Below are 20,467 nucleotides of genomic sequence, written 5' to 3' on the forward strand. Positions count from 1 at the left end.
GCCTCATGATGCTCCTCATAAGGACATTCTGGGAGAGTTTACCTTCTCTTAGTGCAAAGTTTCATTAAAAGATGGATTTTGCAGCTCCCTTGGTTCTGCAAGTTTAAAAAGCTMACTCTCATCTGTCTTGGCTGCCTGGAAGTACTTTTGGTTGCTTGGTAGGCTGGAAGTACTTTTGGAAATTGCACTAAAAGGCACCTTTCAGACGGGGCTGATGGTCAGAGACAGGAGGGGTTCTTCTCTAGAGTGCATTTGCTTTTTGGCAATTGGCTCTGTCAGGAAGATTTGTTTAACACACTGGCTGAAAATAGGGGAACTCTGAGGGTCTGCCRTACCTGAGCCTCTCTTTATACCACAGATGTTTAATTTAGAGATTGCTAAAGTATTTTTGAAGAATTTTAAGKTCTGATCAGGTGGAAGGGTCTTGTTCCCTTCTAAAAGGTTCCTTTTTATTGAATACCTTTGGAGTAATTTAATAGAACTATTAGATACCACAGTCAAATTTCAGTTTCACTAAGCGTGCATCAGACAGATGGATGCTTTATATGACAGGTGAGAGCAGAGATTTCCTTCAGAATAGTTTCTTCTCAATGTTGTTTACGTACAGAGTGCAGCCTCAGGATAGCACTAATGCTTTTGTTAGCTAGTGACTTGTGCCAACCCCAATACAAATAAAACATTTGAATTGTGCATTCTGTTTTAAACACGTGCACATCTTGCTCTCTTCAGATATACTGTATTTTATCAACATGAGGGATCCTCATTTCTMTTATGACAGTGTATAGTGACTACGGAGAGACAGCTGTGTAGTAAGAAAGTTACCTAACATTAAATCCAGACAAGAAGTGAGACTCTACCATTCAGAAAATGTCTTCGAAGTGTTTTGTACAGCTGGAAAACATRTGATTTGTGTTGCTCTCTAGAAAAAAAAAACCTGTGAATACTGTTTGGATTCCTATTTAACTGAAAACTTTAGTACTGTTTTCATTTTAATACTGTTTCCGATACGTTTGGTGACATACTTGAGCAGGTTAAATAATATTATTCCATGCGATAATCACAGTGTACAGATCACTGTTTTGTTTAGTGTGTTTTGAATGTAGTGTGTTAACATGCATTAATCTTCAGGTTTGTTTTTTTCTTTAAGAATAATCCCAAAACACCCAGCCCCAGAACTTCGATGTAAAATAAACCAAGTATTTAATGTTATGATGCAGTATGTACACATTACACTTTATTTTCTTCATGAATCGAATACAGAACCTGCTAGATACTCCCTGTATGATTGCTATTGCAAGTTGATTGGAGAATCATTAAGAGAAAGACACTTTAAAAATTCCTCTGTAGGATTTAACATTAGTGTGAGGGTATATTATTTATTGCAGCAATTACTGCTGTACTTGGATGTAGTGGAACAATGTAAAGTGAACTGAGTCTTATGAATGTGTAAAGATATCCAATCTTTCCTCATTACTAGTAACTTCAAACATACTTCGTGTTTTTTTGTTTAAGGAACCATACAAAAAAGACTGCGTAGTTTTCTGAAAATGTGAACTACTAAATATAAGTTCACTTTAATACTAACAGGAATTTGGCATATCTTCAAAAATTTTCAGGGAATTGTAGCAGTGGTGTTTATAAGACCTCGCTGAGCAGTAAAAAAGGCAAAATTTAGAAACTTGAAATGTCTCACAAGTTACATTTCTGTCACCCTAAATAGAAAAAAATATTTTATTRTATGACATAATACTGAGGAGGATCACTGATCACATGAGTCACAATGCAGCTAAGTTTTATGTTAGCAAGCAGCTGTGGTTTAYAAAATAATATTTTTGAAAAATGGTTAATTGATTGTACTTGGTTCAGGTATCTGCACTTCTGTMTGTTGGTTATTGAGGCAAAAGTTGTGTCAGCTATTTTTAGGTTATGGTGCAAGACTGGGCTCTGAGCCTACAGAAGAAATGCTGCTGGTCCCTATTAAAAGAATAGCAATTTGTAGCTGGGCAGAAAAATTCAGACCAGTTGTGTTAAAACAATATTTAGAAGAAAATTTTTCATGTAACACAAGATGTGCCAATATGATGATTTAGGTCAATACAGTACAATACAATGTTCATAAAACATAATACAAATTTAAATATTTGCATTTTGGAATATGACTCAAATRCCTGTTTTTTGAAGAGGAAAATATGACATTCTGAAAAATCAGCAAATTCATATTAGTATGTTTACAGCAGAACTGTAGGTTTCTCTGCTCTAAATACTGGTCCCACAATTGGCATCTGTAGCATTCTGAAACATTTGGCCACTTGGAATAGGTTTGGCATGAGAAACTTGGCCTAGCAAGGTAATTCTTTGTGTTTAGTTAATGCTCACTACTGTGCATTTTTTGTTTTCCTTTTTCTTAATCAAAATTTTTCTCACTTATATTTCTCCACCCCTGGATACAGTGTGTCAGTAATTTAATCTTTTATTTCTCTAAGAAGGTAGTAATGTCATACTTTATATTCATGATAAATTCATGAAATATTTAATAGATACTAGCAAGAGCCATTATGAACTGACTATGTAAAAAGATGGAATACTTGAGGGCATTTGTCACACATAATTCATGGCTGATGACTRAACTAATTTCAACTCTTCTGGTTGAGGTGGGTTGTGTCCCACTCCTTACTTTGCATATATTGTAAGAATGCTGAAAATGCTGGAACTCCTTAATTTGCTGTCTAAATAGAAAGATAACACTAAATGACAACATCTAAAATAAGTCTGGTTTGTTCTTTTGGAACATAAAAATTAGTTAAAGCATTCATGTTATTATTTGTAGAGTGTATATTCTATAAATAGTACACATACCATAGTAATGAGGTAGATGCATTAAGAGGAACCCTTATTGCTCCAAAAATGATGGTGCAGAGCAATACTTTGCACTGTAGTTGAATGTTTATTTGGCTGAATCTAAAACMAAAATATGTTTAATTTTTTTGGTGGAACCTGCCTCTATTTGAGATTTATCTCTACACAGAGACTTAGGCTTATACTTAGGAAAAGTGTGTGTTAGAGAAGGATTAGGACAGGTATAATGTTACTGGTGTGGCAGTAATAGGATTCATCCAGTGAAGAAATAACTTCAGTTTAAAATACATGAATAGGTAGTGCTATCAGGAGCTATTCAGAAAAAATAGCTTTATATTTTCATGCTAAGCAGAAAAATGCTGGTGAGTGATATACTCCCACCAGGCTGATGTTGAGAAATATGTCAGGAGGTTGTGTAGAGCTATTTTCAAGTTCAAAATAATCACCCAAGAATTTCATTTTACCATGTAATATTTTTTCATCTTCACAAAGGCAACCAATGTGCAATGTAGAGTATAAATTTATTGTGTATTTTTAACTATGTACTAGAAAATTACTAATTTGCACTAATGATAGGAAGACTCTTATGAATTACTGAATCGTACACATTAGCAAGTGAGCAAACACAATAAAAAAAGAATAATGTATCACATAATCTTCTTAGTCTGTTTTGACATTTGTGGTTCAGTGTTAACTGTTTGTGCTAGTGCATCATCTTGCACAGTGCTAGTAAACATATTCAAGTATATTTAACAAAGATCATGCTGAGCTCTTGGTAGAGCACTTGCCCAGAGCGGTGTCATTCCCTCTTTGCTGAAAAGTGAGAGGGATATATTACCTTACATAAAAATCAGGTATATATCTATTGCTTTTGTTTTGAATTGAGGACAGAGTTTTGCATGGTCATGTTTTGTAACCACAAAGTAGTATAACTTAGGTTGCTGGATGTTAGYGTGTGGAAAGCACCAAAATGGATTTGTAGAGGGATCTTTCAAAAATGCCGTCAGGAGCTCTGCTCTTAATTACTCTGATTTGATTTTTTTTTGCATTTGCAGAGTTGATTTTTTAAAAAAATTTACATTTTGCTCTCTGAACGAGAACTGTCAAACTCCTGTCTCTGAAAAGATCCTGCTCTTTGAAAGAGCTGCAGAGGCTGGTCATGGATAAGGAAGTGAAGGGATGAAGAAAAGGCAGAGCTTTTACCATTATTCATTCCTGTCTTCATTTCCAGGAAGACAAACCTCTTATGATTGGAAARATATCCCATCAGGTTATGCAAAAACTTTCTTCACTGTAGGAAACAATAAGTAGAGGCTAATTCTAATAAATTGTTTCCAGTCATAAAGCGACTAGTAATACATTTCACATCCTTAGTGAAATGGGAAATTAAAAAGTGGATATTTCTATCTTTTTGCTATTCCAGGCTTGCAAAAGAAAAACAAATTGCATTGACAAAATTTTAGTGACTAAACACTCTTTAGATGTCCTGTTTCATTGCTTACGTTATGTGCTGCAACATACATCAGCAGCACAATGATCACCCCAATGTTGGTTTGAATTTTTATTGATATTCTTTGTTAAACTAACAGTCAGAACTCAGAGGCTGAAGTTGGAACCTGTGTAGTCCTAGTATCTTTAGGTACCTTACCTGACTGAACAACGTTTAACACCCTTCAGCCCACCACAGAAAATACTGTTCCTGAATATACCTGAAATGGGGTTGGAATTGGATTCTAACACAAAGTATATTTCTTTCTGCTGCATGAAATCTGGAAGCCATTATTGAGATACCTTTGTGCAAGTGAGCTAACTGCTTCTATCACTGCTAACCAGGCAAGAAGGGAATCTGGTAAAGCAGCAACATCATTCAGTCAAAACTCTTAGCAGTCTACAGTAACCCCAAACTGGAATGTATTCTGCTGGGATCAGATCCTGACCAAGGATGGGGGAGCAGTAGCTGTAGGGTCTTGCTGACTTCTTGGAGTCAGGGATGTAGGAATGAAGCAGACTGACAGTACCRAGTGTCAAGGAGGTTTTCTTGTAGACTTCCTTTGTGGGCATGGGTAGAGAGCTTCAGGATTCTTACTGCTGAGAAATTTGGTAAGAGCTGTGTGAATGTGCAAACTGCAGACTTGGGCAATTCATCTGGAGTAAAGAAAACAATYGGCAGCCCTCAGTGTTAAGGAAGAGAGACACTGGTGAGTAAGCTATACTTGTGATTGTGTTGGTATCATAGGCTGCATCAGAGTATCCTGCAAATCCTGATGTGGGAAACTCTGGGAGTTGTCAGATGCATTCATTAAACCCTAATGCTTCTGGGTTAGAAAGAGCAATGCTAAAATCAGAGTATCTAAGTGCACGACGCAGGAGCAGTTGGGAATTGGCTAATGGGTGCTCTATGTGATTTTGTGTAGTGGAGGTATTAATGGAGGGTGGAAGAGAAGGAGCATTCTGTACTGATTCYTAGGTTTTCTGAAATGTCTGTGTGACCAGTCTGAGAAATGGAGTATTTTTTTTATATATAAATTTTAATATTTTTCTGTAATTGTTTTCAAATAACTGCATAAAAAAGAATTGCCAAAAGGCAGACATCTGCTCATTTGTAGCAAGCAAAACTATCTACCAAAAGAGAATATCTAAATCCTTCCAGCAGGTTTTTGAAAATGCAGTGCCTTTGGGAAATGGGAAAAGTGTGCTTTTTCAGCCRCACTACATTTGCAGCCCTGGGATTGCTATATTTGATGTAGGTCTAACAATTTGTGCATGTACAAAGAAGAACAATGCCACAAATTGAAGAAGTGGTCTATCAAACTATGGTGAACCAACAGATTAATGATTTTTTTTATGCATCCTAAAATGTCTTAAAGCTGTGTTTCTCTTAAAAAAAAACATTTCTTTTAATATTTTCCAGACAGCACTTAACTGCTGAGCCATCACAGAAAATGTATTCATTCTTATGCCATTAACTTCAGTATGGGAGGAAATGTGACAAATACTTAGTCTTTTATATAATCTTCTTAAAAGGGTGTGAAAATTCTTCTTGCTTAGGCTGTATAGGTGAAATTTAGGATGCAAGATTTTTGTTCCTTCCTTTTAGCAACAAATATTTGTCCTATTTCTGCAAACACTGGTTATTCTCTAGCTGACTCCTAAGCCTTCTTTACATTGAGAGTCCAGTGTCTTTTCTATGTTTAGCAAGTAGATGGAGTTTTCTTTGCCAATATACATTGACCTAAAAGACCATGCTATAGTGCTTAGAAATCAAGCAATTTTAAAAAGATTTTCATGCGGTTTTATTTGAAGAATCCTTGTATATATTTAATATTTTAGATTGTTATGGTACTCTTATTTTAACTACCGTCCTTCTTATTTATCCTAATTTTGGTGTGCCTAGTAAAGGGCTAAAAATAAAGGTTTAATTTATAAGGAAAATGAATACTTGCGTCACTCCTGTAATCCTAAATAACTTGAGAGAGACACAAACTCTTAAATTTTTAGAGTCTGCTTATCTCTGTGGGAAACTTCAACTGTAKATAGCTAAGCAGACATAAATTTACCATTTTTAAAGGCCATTATTCAGCATAGTAGGAGAAATTGCAAATATAACACAAACCTGTTGGGTCATCTAGTCCAGCCTGCTGTCTGTGTAGCTTGGTGAAACTGTAAAGCTTGAACAACTCTCTCCAATTAAGCAGTTTGCATGTAGGAGGTTTGCATAAAGGAAATTTCTACACTAGATGAATGAAACTGATAAGGTACAAGTAAGCAGTGGGRTGCTTCTGTGTGGCTGCCTTGCCACCAAAGGGCCAGGTGTTAAATTTCTTTGGTCATCTGCAAAAAGGCTCTTTCCGCATTTTTTTGTTTTGTTTAGTTTGTTTGGTGGGGTTTTTTTATTGCTTTGGTTTGATTTTTGGTTTTTGGTGTTTGTGTGGTTTTTTTGGTGTAGGGAAGCCTTTTATATTTAGATTGTATATTGGTTTCACATAATGTGAAAGTGACTGGACAGTGACTTTCATATATTTCATCTTTATTCACATTATAATTCACACACATATTGTGAGTGTGTGAATGTTACAACGTTTTTCACAGTGAGGGTGGTTATAACAAAATCTGGAAATAGCACATACCTAAGAAAAARACCTATCATTTAGTCTTAATAAGTGCATTTAGGTCCTGCAAACAATTAAGACTGAATGTTCAACTACCAACTATTGAAATGTTGCTTATATCTTTAAACTCAAGAGAGAAAGAATGCAGCATTGATTCTTAGTGTAATTTGTTTGGGGTTAGTCTTCACTCTGTGCTTACCTSTCTGGTTTCCCTCTGTGATTTCTATAATTGTGTCATAAAGCTCTTTTMATTTGCCGAGGGGATACTGGTTTTGAATCTTTACTTTCTGARTAAATTTAAGGTAGGAAAGCAAAGCCAAATAATTATCTTAAACATCAAAGCATGCAAGAAAATGCCACCCTTTAAAAAAGATGCTTATGTATTATAAGCAGTGTAACATTATTTTCTTGTGATTAAAAAGTGTTTAAATTATTTGCATTTGATAGAAAATCAAAACCAAAATAGCAGGCAGATTTCCTTTTTTTGTGGGTCTTGAGAATATTAATAAGTTACAGTGTCACTTATGGTATCTTAGAGAAACCTCTTCATTTGAAAAAGAGGATGAAAGACAGTCCTTGCACACATGCAATTTCTAGACAAAATATTAAATCTTAGAATCCTCTGCTGAATGCTCTCAGTTTCCAAACCATTATTTCCTCTCACGGGAAAGACAGGAGTAGTGGCACATGATTCTCAAAAGCTGCAACAATTTTAAGGTGAGGAAGTGTGAGGACCCTGGAATGCTGGGAACTCACTTCTAGAGGACTTTCATGAGCCTGGCTTAAGAAATTGCTTAAGCATTTTCATTATAAGCAATTGAATGGTCTGACTGAGTCCCACTGGGGACTACATATATTACAATAAAGCACAGTTAAGCAGTCTGATAATGAACTGAAGTGTTCAGTGTCTCAAAGGACTGAGCTTTATTTACTAAGGAAACTCTGGCTTTCTTTCTAAGTTCTAAAACTTGGAAAAGGGTGATCAACTGGAGTCAATGACTTCTCTGCTGGGAGAAGCCTTTTTATCAGGTTCACAGTGGAAAGGTCACTGACCTCTAAATTTCATCTGGAATTCTAAACTGTAGTACCAGCCAAAACAGATTTTTTTTTGTTTGTTTTGTTTTACAAGTCTGTAAACAAGGGCAATTAGAACCTTGGAAGTTTATATTTTTAATCTGAAATTCAGTTACTTAATTTGTACTTTTGCTTGCTTCCAGAGTTTGTCCAATGTAGGGCCAAATGTTCAAGTGACACCAGCAGCAAAGCTAACAAGCCTCTTGGTCTTTCCCCCTCTTTTCTCCCTTTCTCTCACATTCCTACCCCTTGCTGACAGCATCATGACTTTGGAAATGGTGGGAATGCACTGTGCAGAGAGCAGTGCACACTGACTTGTGAGTGGCAGAGTTCTAGATCAGCGTCTGTTCAGATCTGTGGATAATTGCAGGGTGATGGAAAAGAGAGAGCCAGGGAATTCCTTGGTTCACAGATCCTAAAAAAGGAGGCTTTAACTGATTAYGCTGTTACTGCCTTTCCCAAGGCTAATTCTCCACAAAAGTTCTTTGTTTCAGTCACTCTTCTGTTAATTGTGGTAGAATTGCTGGCATGCCTAAATTGCAAGACAGATTGTGGTGCTATAGTGAAGAAATCCATTTCTTCTGTGTTTGTAGATTTAAATTGAGAACATTTTCTGAAATTTTCGATCAATGCATTTTGATTGGGTTTTACTGTATCATGGATGGTTTATATATGTTATTCTTAAATGTAATCAGTGATCTCAGTGCAAATAAAAGGTAGATGTGTGCTGCTGGTATTAATGACATATTGAACATTTGTAAGATGTGCATAGATGATCAAGGCATTTTGGAAGGAAAAACRTCTTTGACTAAACTTGTAAAGTGTATCTTTCCTGAAGTCAACCCAAAGGAGTTRCATTGACATTAAGATAAACAGACAATATGTGTTTTGTATTTTGGAAAGGTAATTTACACAGGACAAGAATCATGCCACATMAAAATAATTTATCTTCTCCTCAAAAACCTAGAAATGGTCCTTCATATAAGTGAAAAAATCTGTAACACTTCTGGGAGAATAGTCCAGGCGAAAGAAGATTATTGTGTACAGGACAAGCCATAATAAAAACTGTCAGTTCTGTCAACCTTTCTGTCTCCGGTCTATAGAGGATTAAAAGGATATTGAACATCATGTAACAGCTGTCTCTTATGTGAAAGGGATCACTGTTGTGGTGAACATAAATGTACCCGTTTAAAAAGCTCCATAAGGTGAGGTGTGGCTGAGCCACAAGTGGCTGGTTTGGCAGGTAAAGTGCTGCTTTCAAGGGCTTGAAGAGCACAGTCCGAGGTCTAAAGAGGCACTATCAGTGTTCTGTCAACAAGTGGGTTTCTTGTGTGTCTTTTGCACTACTGGAATAGTATGGGTACTATCAAGTTTATTATCATAAGCAAGAAACTATATTGTGTTCCTATGATGTTGAGAAAATACTAATTATAATGGAGTGTGAAATTTAATCAGTGTTAACAGAGAAATTGCAGATTGACTTTTAAGTGTTTGGTTTTTGTAACTCTAAAAACTCCCAAGATTTAAATAAAAAATTGTTGTTGACAACAATAAAACCTTTAACTAGACATAGTTTTTCTGGGACATTTTAATGAATTTTGAATATTGATTAATAATGTTGAAAACCCAGCAATTTCATAATGCTTACAATAAAACAAGAAAGAGGGGACRTGCTTAGAATTAACATTGCTGTAAATTTGTATTTCAAATTTCAAAAAAGTTTTTAAGTTCTGAAGGGAACGGGGTAAAGAGATGAGCTCAGTTGGTCAGAGTATGTTGCTAATAATGCCAAGATTGTGCATTCAATCCTTGTATGGGCCAGGACCACATTTGATGATGTCTCAGTTTAAACACATCTGGTAACATTCAGTGTATTATATAACATTATGTAAATTCTTTAGTTTTGTACAGAGCTCTTATGGGATTGTTTTAAACTTCCTAAGCCTACCTGGAAATGTTTGCAGCAAAGTAAGATAGCTGAGTCACCCACAGAGGATTTTTTAAAAAAAAAGATTGGAAGGTGATACATAAAAATGAGAGATAACATTTAAATGAAGAACTGGAGGTTCAGTTGTTTCCTAACTTACTGCAGCTGAGGTGGAATAATTTCTGCAGGTACAAGCACGTGGATAGGTTTGAGTCAGGAGAGTTGTGTGGGACATGACTGCACAAACTTGTCAGAAACTGTGTGGTTGACATACCCCTTTTAAGATCTACCACCAAAGAGCAAGTTTTTMATTCACTTCTTGCCTTTGTACAGTCTGAGACCATTAAATGCTTGCACCACAGCAATTTTTTTGTGAGACGTTATCATAAATTTGCTTTTGAAGCCAAAGAATTCTGAATATTGTACAGCAATATGTAAAGATGGATTGTAAAAACAAAGCATATATTTAAAAGGGCTGTATATAAATTGTCCTAGTAAAAACTCCATAGAAGAGGTAGTCTGTGTGGGAATAAAGGAGCTAGTGAAAGGTATCTGGTGATGCTAAAATAAAATTTTTAGTAATGATATTGATTTGGTATGAACCACATGTAACAAACGTACTAATAGAAAAGCTACCATTTATTTGATCTGCTTCTTCACAGATTGAGTGYATGCGAAAGCAGGAAGATGGCTGGAATTATTTTCATTATATATTTAAAAAATAGTTTTGATTTCTGGTATGTCAGAAGGATGATAAAGTTTTTCTGTTTTGGCATCAGCTGATATATGTGCTTTGTRCTACAGTATTCTGTAAGCCCAACTGTGCTTTCTATTTTTAGTCACTCTAAATTATATAACAGTTTTTTTCAGCAACATTATAAATTGGAAAAATACCATTAAAGTAATAATATACAAGTTATWTAAATGAAGTGGGTGAAAGGCAGCAGTCCTTTAGGTTATATTGCAAAATGATCAGTGAAAAATTCTGTGTCCCAGTGAAATGACAAGAGGAATTTAAGGAGAATATAATTTCCCAAGAACTGACTTGGAGCAGACTGCTGTGCATGGTGCAGCGTGGACAGAGCCCAGCTGGGGGTTCAGAGGAAATCCTACCAACCTGYTTTTCCTCTGCCAGCCTCCATTTGTGTGTCTGATCTCAGACCAAGAGAGCACTGGCCTGAGTAGGTAKAAGAGATGGCATTAGGCAATGACAGTTTTAGTGCAGAAATGGAGGGTTCTGAAGGGCTGGATGCTAGCTGGCAAAAACGCAGAAGACGGACTGAAAAGTGACTGGTGCACACTCTCCTACACCATTGTCATAGATACCTGATGGCAGACAGTGGCTTCTTTTTTCATGTTATCAATATAGTCCATTAAAATGAAGTTATGATGAAAGATGATAAAAAGTTGTAGGACAGAGAAGTGGAAAAGTTTCACATAAATGGGGAAAAAAGACGACAGAAAACAGGAAGACAGCCAAGCAGAAGCARAGAGGAGAGGAGAGTTCCTACACTCAAAGGGGATTTAGAAGTAGAGGAGAAAAGAATTATGGCTGTGTAGAGAGCCAAAGAAGAAAAGAAAGAGATGAGGCATTGATGAATAGAATGATTTGGAGCCTATGTCCATATGATTCACTACCTCTTATGTGTCCAAAAATAACCTTGTCTGTAAGTGCCATTATTCTGCACTAGGGTAGGAGGTTTTTGTGTCTGAAGACTAACTTTCAACTCTGATCATTTTTTCTTTTCAATAAAAAGCACCTCCCTTACACATCCTATAACTGCCAGCAGCAATGTCATGTCTGTCTCTAATCCTGTAGAGTGCCTCTATTTAAAATTTGCTTCCTCTGGTCATGTGAACTTACTGACAGAGAAGTAGTGCCATTTCTTTTTGGGTCTGCTGAAGGCTTACAGGATTTCGAGATGACTGACAAGGTGACAGCAACAATGTGGGAGTCTTTCCTTCATTCTTTAGATATCCGCTGGTATTGCCGATTTGCATCATACAGAATGTTTTGTTTCTTATGGTTCCTGTACATTGCTAACAGGCTGGGCATTTCTCRCAAATAGAATTTTTCACATATAATTTGGCAATATAACCTAAAAGAATGGTGCCTTTCACCCAGTATTACATATCCAGGACCAGGATATCTGTTTGTCCATATTACTGTGTTTTGTACCATTTCTGGTGCCCTTTGTGTTCAGAGATGYTTCTTGGCAATTAGATTTATTTTTCTTATAGTCCAAAATTGTTTTTCTTGTTGCCTCTAATTTAAGATGATTTTGTCTTCTTTGCCACATTGCACATACACAACAGAGTTCTTGGCCTTGCATGTGAGAATTCATTTTTTTGTTTCTTGACTTTGAATATTCCTCTAAGTATCATTTGTCTCTGGTACTCATCAAACCCATATGTCAACTTTTACGGTGTTTTRGTATTTAAACCTGACAAAAATCTCCCTGTTGCTTTATAATCCTTTTCTCCCTTCTATCCCTTGTGAAATGTAATGAACATGAAGACAAAAGGATGGAGGATTTTTTTGTGTGAATATTAGTTTTAGGTGCGTGGGTTTTTGTTTGTCTTTTAATAGGAAAATAATGGCAGTGAGTGTCTTCTTTTGGTTTTGTTTTTGTTTTTTTTACAGTTGCAAACAGCAGGTTTTCACCAATGGCTTACCATTTAAGCAGTGAATCTTTATCCTGACATGTCTTACCTTTTTTAAAATGAATGTGTATATGTCCAAATCTGTTTAGGTTTGTCCTTGACCCTGTTTGAGTATAGCAAGACCAAATGGGGAGAAGAAAGCCTAAATTCTATAAGATTAGCCATAAGTGGCTAAAGGATTAATCCTCAAAAGAAAAACCTATGTAATGCTCTTCACTTCTGCCATCAAAGGCAATGGACATAAAACTTGGGATTTAGGTTTATTTGGAAATAATAGTTTGATTTCTTCCTGACATGCAGCTTTCTTATTTCAGTGCTTAGAGTAGTTCAAGAGACTTGGAACCAAGAAGAGCCTCGGTTGGGTCAAAGTTGGGTCTCTGTTCAAATTGGTCTCTTACTCATCAGTGCAAACAGCTCTACCATTCTCTTAAAATTAATAGACCACAGCCTCAGGAAATACATACAGAACATCATTATGAGACCTGTGTAAAACTGTTATGTGTGTATCTGGGCTATTTCTCTGAGCAGTGGATAAAGTTTTAGAAATTTCTACAAATAGTAGAGCTGGAAGGCWTTTTTCAAAATGACTGTTTATGTCCTGCAGAAACCTGCATAAATGAATTAGGATTCAATTTGCTTCTAAACCTCTGCTAACAGTAACCATAATAAAGGTTATTTGGTCTGTTTCGTGATACATGAAGATTTGATGGGTTATCAGTTACAATTCGTTGTGGAGTATTACTCTGGATTATCTGTTTCACCCCTGGCCTTTCAGCATCCATGTGATTGCACTTTAGGTGATGTTATTGCCAGTTATAGGGACAATTGTTCACTGCGTTTTTAGGTAACAATGCAACTACGTTGCCCATCTTTGTTTAGAGGCAACATATTTAAAGAGCTGGTCTAGACCTGGAAATGGGACTGTTGGTCAGATATTTTARCTTTAAAATAAAATATTGGGTAATACTTCAACAACTGTACAACAAAAACTATTAACTGAAAATTAGTCTTGGCTACGGCTTCCTTTTCTCTTTTGCAGTGCAAAGACTACAGCATTGCCTTTTGTATGGAAATCAACGTGAATGGGGTGTCTTTAAGATTCAACACAGCCTATGTGTTTCTAAAGGAGATCCTGTTCCATGAACAAATGGCAGAAAAATTCATAATATAGGGTGTTTGCTGATGGTTGGTAGGATTTTTATTGTCATTTTGTAGGAAGTGCTGAGATAATATTCTCAGATTAACACAGGTCCAAATGTAGTCCAGAATGTTGTAGTGAGCATGTGCCTCTTCATTTAATTTGCTAGGAGCTAACAGCTGAATAGAAACATTTAAACTAAATTTCTAATTTGTTATTTACAATACTTTGAACCAAAATCATAGTAATGAAATACCCTTGTAAAATGAAAGGTGGGATTTCACAGGGTGGGAGGACAGTCGAAGGAAAAGAAAGGAAGTGTAAGACTTAATGTTTCTTCATTGGGRTATATGCATGTGGAATTGAGGCTCAGGGTAATTGTTGGTGTATTCCCTTAAGCACGGTATTTTGCCTGTGATTTTTGAAAGGATCAATCACTTGCAGCAATTTATGTAATAACTTTCTAGTATGTGACTCTACTACTTCATTTATGCTTTTTGCCTGGTTCACCAGAATGCAATACCTTTGCTCCTTTGTACAGTAAATGCACTCTGTAATATCTATTATGGTATGGTCAAAGGATAATTTATTGTCAGGTGGAAAAATAGGTCAACACTAATGTCACTTGATGATCAACCCCCCAAGTTTAATAAAACACCTCACCAGCATGCATTCAGCACAGTGCTTGATGTTTTATTAGGACTACAGTACCTTACAGTACCTAGCTATAGCAGGAGTGTAATTACTGAGCTGTCATGGTGATAAGTGGGATTAATGGCAGCCTGGTGCACTTTAGTCTGCAGAGTGCCTGGAAGATGGTATTATTATAAGAGAAAGTCTGGACTGGCATATTCATGGYACCCTCCCCTCCTCCCCAAAGCTCACATTCAAGTTTGCATTACCTGCCCCTCCCGTTAGCTGACATTTTCAACAGCTGTTATTTGTGAACCAGCTCAAAAATCAAAAGAGAAATAATTTGGTAAAGATGCTTGCTAGCCACGAGGAGTAATCTGTACACAGCTTATCCTGCCAACTGCCATTMTAGTCAGTTTTGACATGAGATTGTTCTATATATATTCCACAGAATGTATTTCATGTTCAGTGTGCTTCCTTTGATCTTGAATACAGAACTGTTGTATTTTTTTAAAAAAACACACTGAGGAAAGTGAAGAATAAAAAGTCATAATGGAATTGATGCCTTTTTTAATTGTGCGATTTTTGACTTCTGTAAGTTCCTTACTGCCTACACAGGCAAACTGCTCATCTGCGGTGCAAACCCTCACAGCAGTGTTATTTTGTCTAGTGCACTTCCTATTTTGCTGGCTTCTTGTACTAAACTTTGCTTTCTTTCAGAGAAAAGGAATTCTTGTCTGCTTAGAATGCTGAAMGCATCCTCTTGACTCAGCGTTCTGGCCAGAACCTTTTGAGGTCCCGCTGTCCCACCTTTGCTTGTTAAGGCCTTTCTAACACAAACCTGTCACGGTAGTGCTGGGCATTGTTATGTTCAGCTGCCACAGCTAAACCTGCCCATGCTTTTCTGACATCCCAGCTAGCTGAACTCGTAACCCGCTGTGGTGCTGGACCTGGCTTTGTCTTTGGCAGGTTTTGTRTCCTGTGAGACCTGTTCACTTTCAGTATATCCTCTGGGGCCCTTTTTTCATGGCTAATCCTTTGAGAAAATCCAAGCAGCCACTACCATGTGTGCCTTCAAATTTTGCTGGTGCCGTAGTGTCTGCAGTACCCAGCTAGATTATATGAATAATTAGATGAAAGACTAATGAATCTTTTACTTAACTGCTTCCTTTCTCTCATATTCCACCCTTAACTGAAAAAATGACAACAGAAAAACCCTGATGCCTTTGATTGACTAAGTCAGACCAGGGTTTTGCTGCAGGTATTCCAATCACTTCTTGCCTTTTAATGTGCTCTTCATTTCTTTGTGTGTAGTCCATTGGCCTCTTGCACTTTTTCTGCATTTTAAAAAACTGTCCCAGCCATTTCCACAATGTTGTTACATAGCACTGAATAACAATAATTAAGGTAGACTTGTAGAGTTTATGTAAGTAGCTGGGCTCAAGTAATACGTAAAGCCCAAATTTTATTTATTTTTCCATAGATTGTTAAACATTAATTCTTTTTGTTAGTAAAGCAGTATCAAAAGACCATCTGGAATAACCTAGTGAATTCTGAGAAAAGTAGTGAGGCATTTGACCTATGATAATCATTGATCTATAAAACTAAAGCTGTGCGTTAATACCTTTGTGTTTATTAGAGAACTGTTTCACTCCTTCAGCTGACTTTTATATTTTTTTTTTGTTAGGTTTGCTTAATGCATATTGTGTAGACTGTCCTGAGGGCTTAATCCTCAGATTGGACTTGTGCAAGCAACCAGGTCATTCAAACCCCATGTATGACCATGCAGAAACAGAAAAACAATCTTTATTGCTTAGGATGTTTTGCTGTACAGTTAGGTTTTGTCATTAGAAATGACAAGAAGAATCTCTTGGGGATTTTGGTTGGTTGGGAGTATGTATAAGATTCCCAACCAACTCTAAGCTGTTTTCAGAGGTCACAGACTAATCMGAGGAAATTCCTAGAAAAGGTGACTTGAAAAATTATCAGTTATTCTTATTCTTTGGACATACAGTGCAAAATAATTCCTTCCTSTGTGGAAATATTGTTGCTTTTGTATGTCCAAAATTCAGAATTTAACCCATAATGAAACTTTCAGAATTTTGTTAATAAATTTCAATTCACAACACAGATTTTTTTTCAAATAAAAAAAATGAACTGGTCAAAAGTTTAGCAGTCTTGAATTCCATGGAAAAAATCACCTCTATGTAATTTGGCCGTTTCCTAATACTTTGAAAGTTGCAGTTCGTGTGTTTGTAAATGGTACCCTCTTCCTTCCTATGTAAAGGGCAGTGAGCAAAAGAAAACTAATTTGTGTTGATTACAGTCAATACTGACTGTATATAAATAATGTCATGCTTTGAGGTTTTAAATAGAAATTTTATGAATGTGTTATGCATTACTGTTTTGTGACTTTTAGTATGCTAACTTGAAAATGTTATGTTATTGGCAGCGCTTTTGTTTCCATGTCTCCTTGATACATTTTCTTTTGTTCCTGTAGATGCTTAAAGTGTGCAGATGCCCCCTGTCAGAAGAGTTGCCCAACCAATCTGGACATCAAGTCATTCATCACAAGCATTGCAAACAAGGTAAAATTGGGCTTGCAGTTGTACATGGCAGGAGATAACAGCAGTTACTCACAGTTTTGTGGGTGAGATTGCATTTTAAGGCTTATCTTTGTAAAGTCTTGAAAAAAAAAGTGTTTAGAACAGACATTTTGAAGTTTGAGTCAGCTAATTTTTGATTATTTGTACTTTTGTGCCTATACAGATAGTGTATAGTGCAGATATTTTTCTTCGTGTCACTTTATAGACAGAGTTTTTGGTTTTGGTGGTTTTCAACTACAATTATATTAAAAAACCTGAGCATTATAATGTCATTATTTAACCTTTCTGCTACCTGAGGTATTACAGTTTCAAACCTCTTCTTTCATTTAAGGTAGGGGGGAGATTGGTGGTTTTCTATTATTTTTTAGATGTTTACAGTTTAAATTTCCTATGGGTGGAAATTTGGTAAAAAGATGATTATCTCAAGGAAGGTTATTTTGTCCTTTCTAGTAAGAGGCTCTGTTAAATGGAAGTGTAGTACCTCCCTAAGACTGTTAGTAACATATTACAGGAATAAATTGAACCCCTCTTTTTTGGAGGTGTTGTACCTTTTCCTTTCTTAATAGGTTACTTTACAATGATCATAATGAAATCTTAAAAACATTATTCTGAATTGTGGTTTACAAAAGACTTTAAATGGTCATAAATAGAAATAAATAAAAGGTTACTGCAAAGCTGATGTGACAAGATTAATTAGGCTGTCTGGGATAGCCTAGGGGTGACTGGATATTGGTTGCCCCATACCTTTCAAAGCTTACTTCCCCTCTGTGGAATCATTAGCTGCCATGTGAATTATCTCTGTATGAGCCCAACTAGACTCATCATCTACTGAGATTGCTACAAAGATTATCTGTCTCTTTATGCTCTAACATTTCTCGCTGCTAGATGCAGCTGRAAAGGCCTACACTGGTAAAGCTGTGTGAAGTGTCCGGGCAGCAGCAGCGCTTCCRTGTGCAAGTGAATGTTGCTCTTACTAAACTCTGTGGTATGGAGAAGATACCAAATACTGCACCTTAACAAGAAACATTAGGACAAGAGGAGRTATTAAAATGTGTGCATCAATTATCACGTAACAATGTGTTGATGTGGTTTGCAGTAATTGGCATTATGCCCAGTATATGCTTATAGACAGTTTTCTTATATAATCTGTATCCTGTCACTGCTGCATTTATTTTCATGAATATAGGCATCTGTTTGCAACCACAGTATATTTTGTGGCATATTGCTGCTTATTACCTCTTCAGGCATCGTGAAGCAAGCAAACTGAGCAGAGAAGGTACAAGGCAGCAATGAAACTGCTACTCTCTATCTCATCATTGTGCTCTTCATTTGTTTAGGAAACCTAAAGCAAATTTTATGGAAGTATTTTACCAGGATGATCTTTTCTTATTGAGAATTCATTATGCTACTGCTTTGGGTAGGATAGGGTGATATGTTGTTGAGGAAAGAAAAGGGGCCTGATTATCCAAACATAAAGCTGGAAATAAGCAACCAGGGAAGATGGATTGAAGACTGCAACACAAGATGTCAGAAAAACAACTAACACCCGCAGCCTCCTGGTACAATAAATTTGGTGAGTCTCTTAGACTCTGACAGCCTCCAAAATATGATGCCCCTTTGTACCTTGACAGAAAGGGTAAGTTATTTTAATGGCTGATTCATTTTGAATTCTGTGCCTCCRTTACAAAGCAGAGGAAATGAAGGCSGGGTGGCTGCAGCGCTTTGAGACTTGTATTTTGGTGATGCTGTACTGGAATACTATTAGTGAACTGCCTTGAAGGWTTGAAGTACAGTCTTTGCCTTACTGAAGCCAGTGAGTACACTGATTCTAATAGGGCCAGATTTAACCAGTCAGMTGGTCAGTGAGGTGTATCAACCCTATAGAATTTGGGTTGTTTGATGATGAATCTTGAATCCTCTTGGAAGCTGCAGATGCTTAGTAAGACACTGGTTTTGCCCTGAGCAGGTGACCTGATCACTTGGYGTTTTATCAGAAAATCCTGCTATAGAAAAGAATTATAGCTTGCTACTATTCTCTCAGGAGATTTAGCTTTTTTCATTTATTTTTTTTCCTTTTTTTTGGTGGAGAATACAAAGTATTTTAGATTACCAAAATGTAATTATAGCATGTATGTACTGCTGTCTTTATAATGCTGTATTCTGAAACTCCTTGCTTTCTGTCAAGCAAACAGTGGGCAYAAGGTGCAAGTTGAGAGGGGGATACCAAAAGTTGAAATGGTTTTCCTGAGGTCATGCCCTGGCAGAATCTGTGTGAGAGCCCAATACCATGGCTGCTCCTGTGGTGTCCTCTGCCCTCTTTCATTCTGCCGCTGTGATGGTATCTGCACCATATGCTTTTAGAGCAGGTAGACAAGAATGGTGTGCTTTTGAGCCTTAAACATATCATTTACAATTTTGAAAGTTTTTAATGGAACAAGTAAGTAATTTTTTACTTTGTTATGCCTGTTGCTAAATTTTTATTGGAATAATAATTCAGATATTATCATTCAGCAATCTCAGTATTCAACTTGATGAAAATTTTTGTATTATTGTCACAGAAGTTCTTRCTTAAGATGATCAAGGTTATTTTACTTGTCACTGAAAATACTTTTCAGAATGATAAATTTGTTTTGCTGTTTTCATCTTGAAAATAAACTTCCATTTTTAATCCAAAAGCTTATAAATACATATGGTAGCCTCTAGAAAAAATAAATACATGAAGCATAAACATTTCAGTTTGAGGTCAATAAATTCAGGAAATTGTGGTACATTTTCTAGACTTATTGAAGTCCCTGTCCTCCTCCGGAATCTCTCATCAACCACTTGAGAGACACCCTTCAGCTGGTTACCCTTTTACTTGTTTAGAGAAGATTGTGTTCAATAAATTCCTTGTCCTTATCCTTATGTAAGCAGTATTGCATGCAGGTATTTATTKAAACATGATTCATTATTAATATAGAGTATTTAGACAGCTATATAGTGAAAACGAATTACTTTGTTAGGTATTTAAAAGCTCTATTGTATGCARTTTGTTTTGTTGGGAAATGGCTACAGCAATCATAAAGGGTCAGGGATTCTTGTTCTCTTAAGCCTGAGGCTTTTTAGATATTTACAGGCCAGGTACAATGGAGCTGTTGTGGCTGTTCTGCCATTAGCCCTGAGCTCAGGAGCAGAAGAGGGACAGGGGAGGAGGGCTGTTCCTGGGTTGAGAGGGTAATTGAACAGCCAGACTCAGTGAGCCTTGAGCCTCTTTGASAGAAAGGATGTCACTTATCCTCTATTGTGTTAGCTGCTGTGACTCAGTGGAGTTTAGGCCACAACTTCCATTCTCTTTTTCCATACAAAGTGGATTACAACTCCCCTTTATAAAGGTACAATCTATTCCATTGTGTCTTCCCAGTTCATGTTGCTTGGTTCATAAAGACCGCTTGCGATTGTGTCTCTCAGAGACCAGACTTCA

At 36.5% G+C, this 20,467-nt stretch overlaps 1 protein-coding gene across 1 annotated transcript in view; it reads left to right on the forward strand.

The window, feature by feature from the left end:
- Positions 1-20,467, forward strand: part of DPYD (dihydropyrimidine dehydrogenase) — a 326,068-nt gene that overhangs the window by 69,916 nt on the left and 235,685 nt on the right. Inside the window, exon 4 of the mRNA XM_057373372.1 lies at positions 16,902-16,989. Coding sequence (XP_057229355.1) covers positions 16,902-16,989 — 88 coding nt within the window. The remainder of the gene's footprint in view (positions 1-16,901; positions 16,990-20,467) is intronic.

The sequence above is a fragment of the Malurus melanocephalus genome, unplaced genomic scaffold (genome assembly GCF_030028575.1).
Source record: "Malurus melanocephalus ecotype Western Australia unplaced genomic scaffold, MMel_1.1 scaffold_8, whole genome shotgun sequence".
NCBI classification, from domain to species: Eukaryota; Metazoa; Chordata; class Aves; order Passeriformes; family Maluridae; genus Malurus; species Malurus melanocephalus.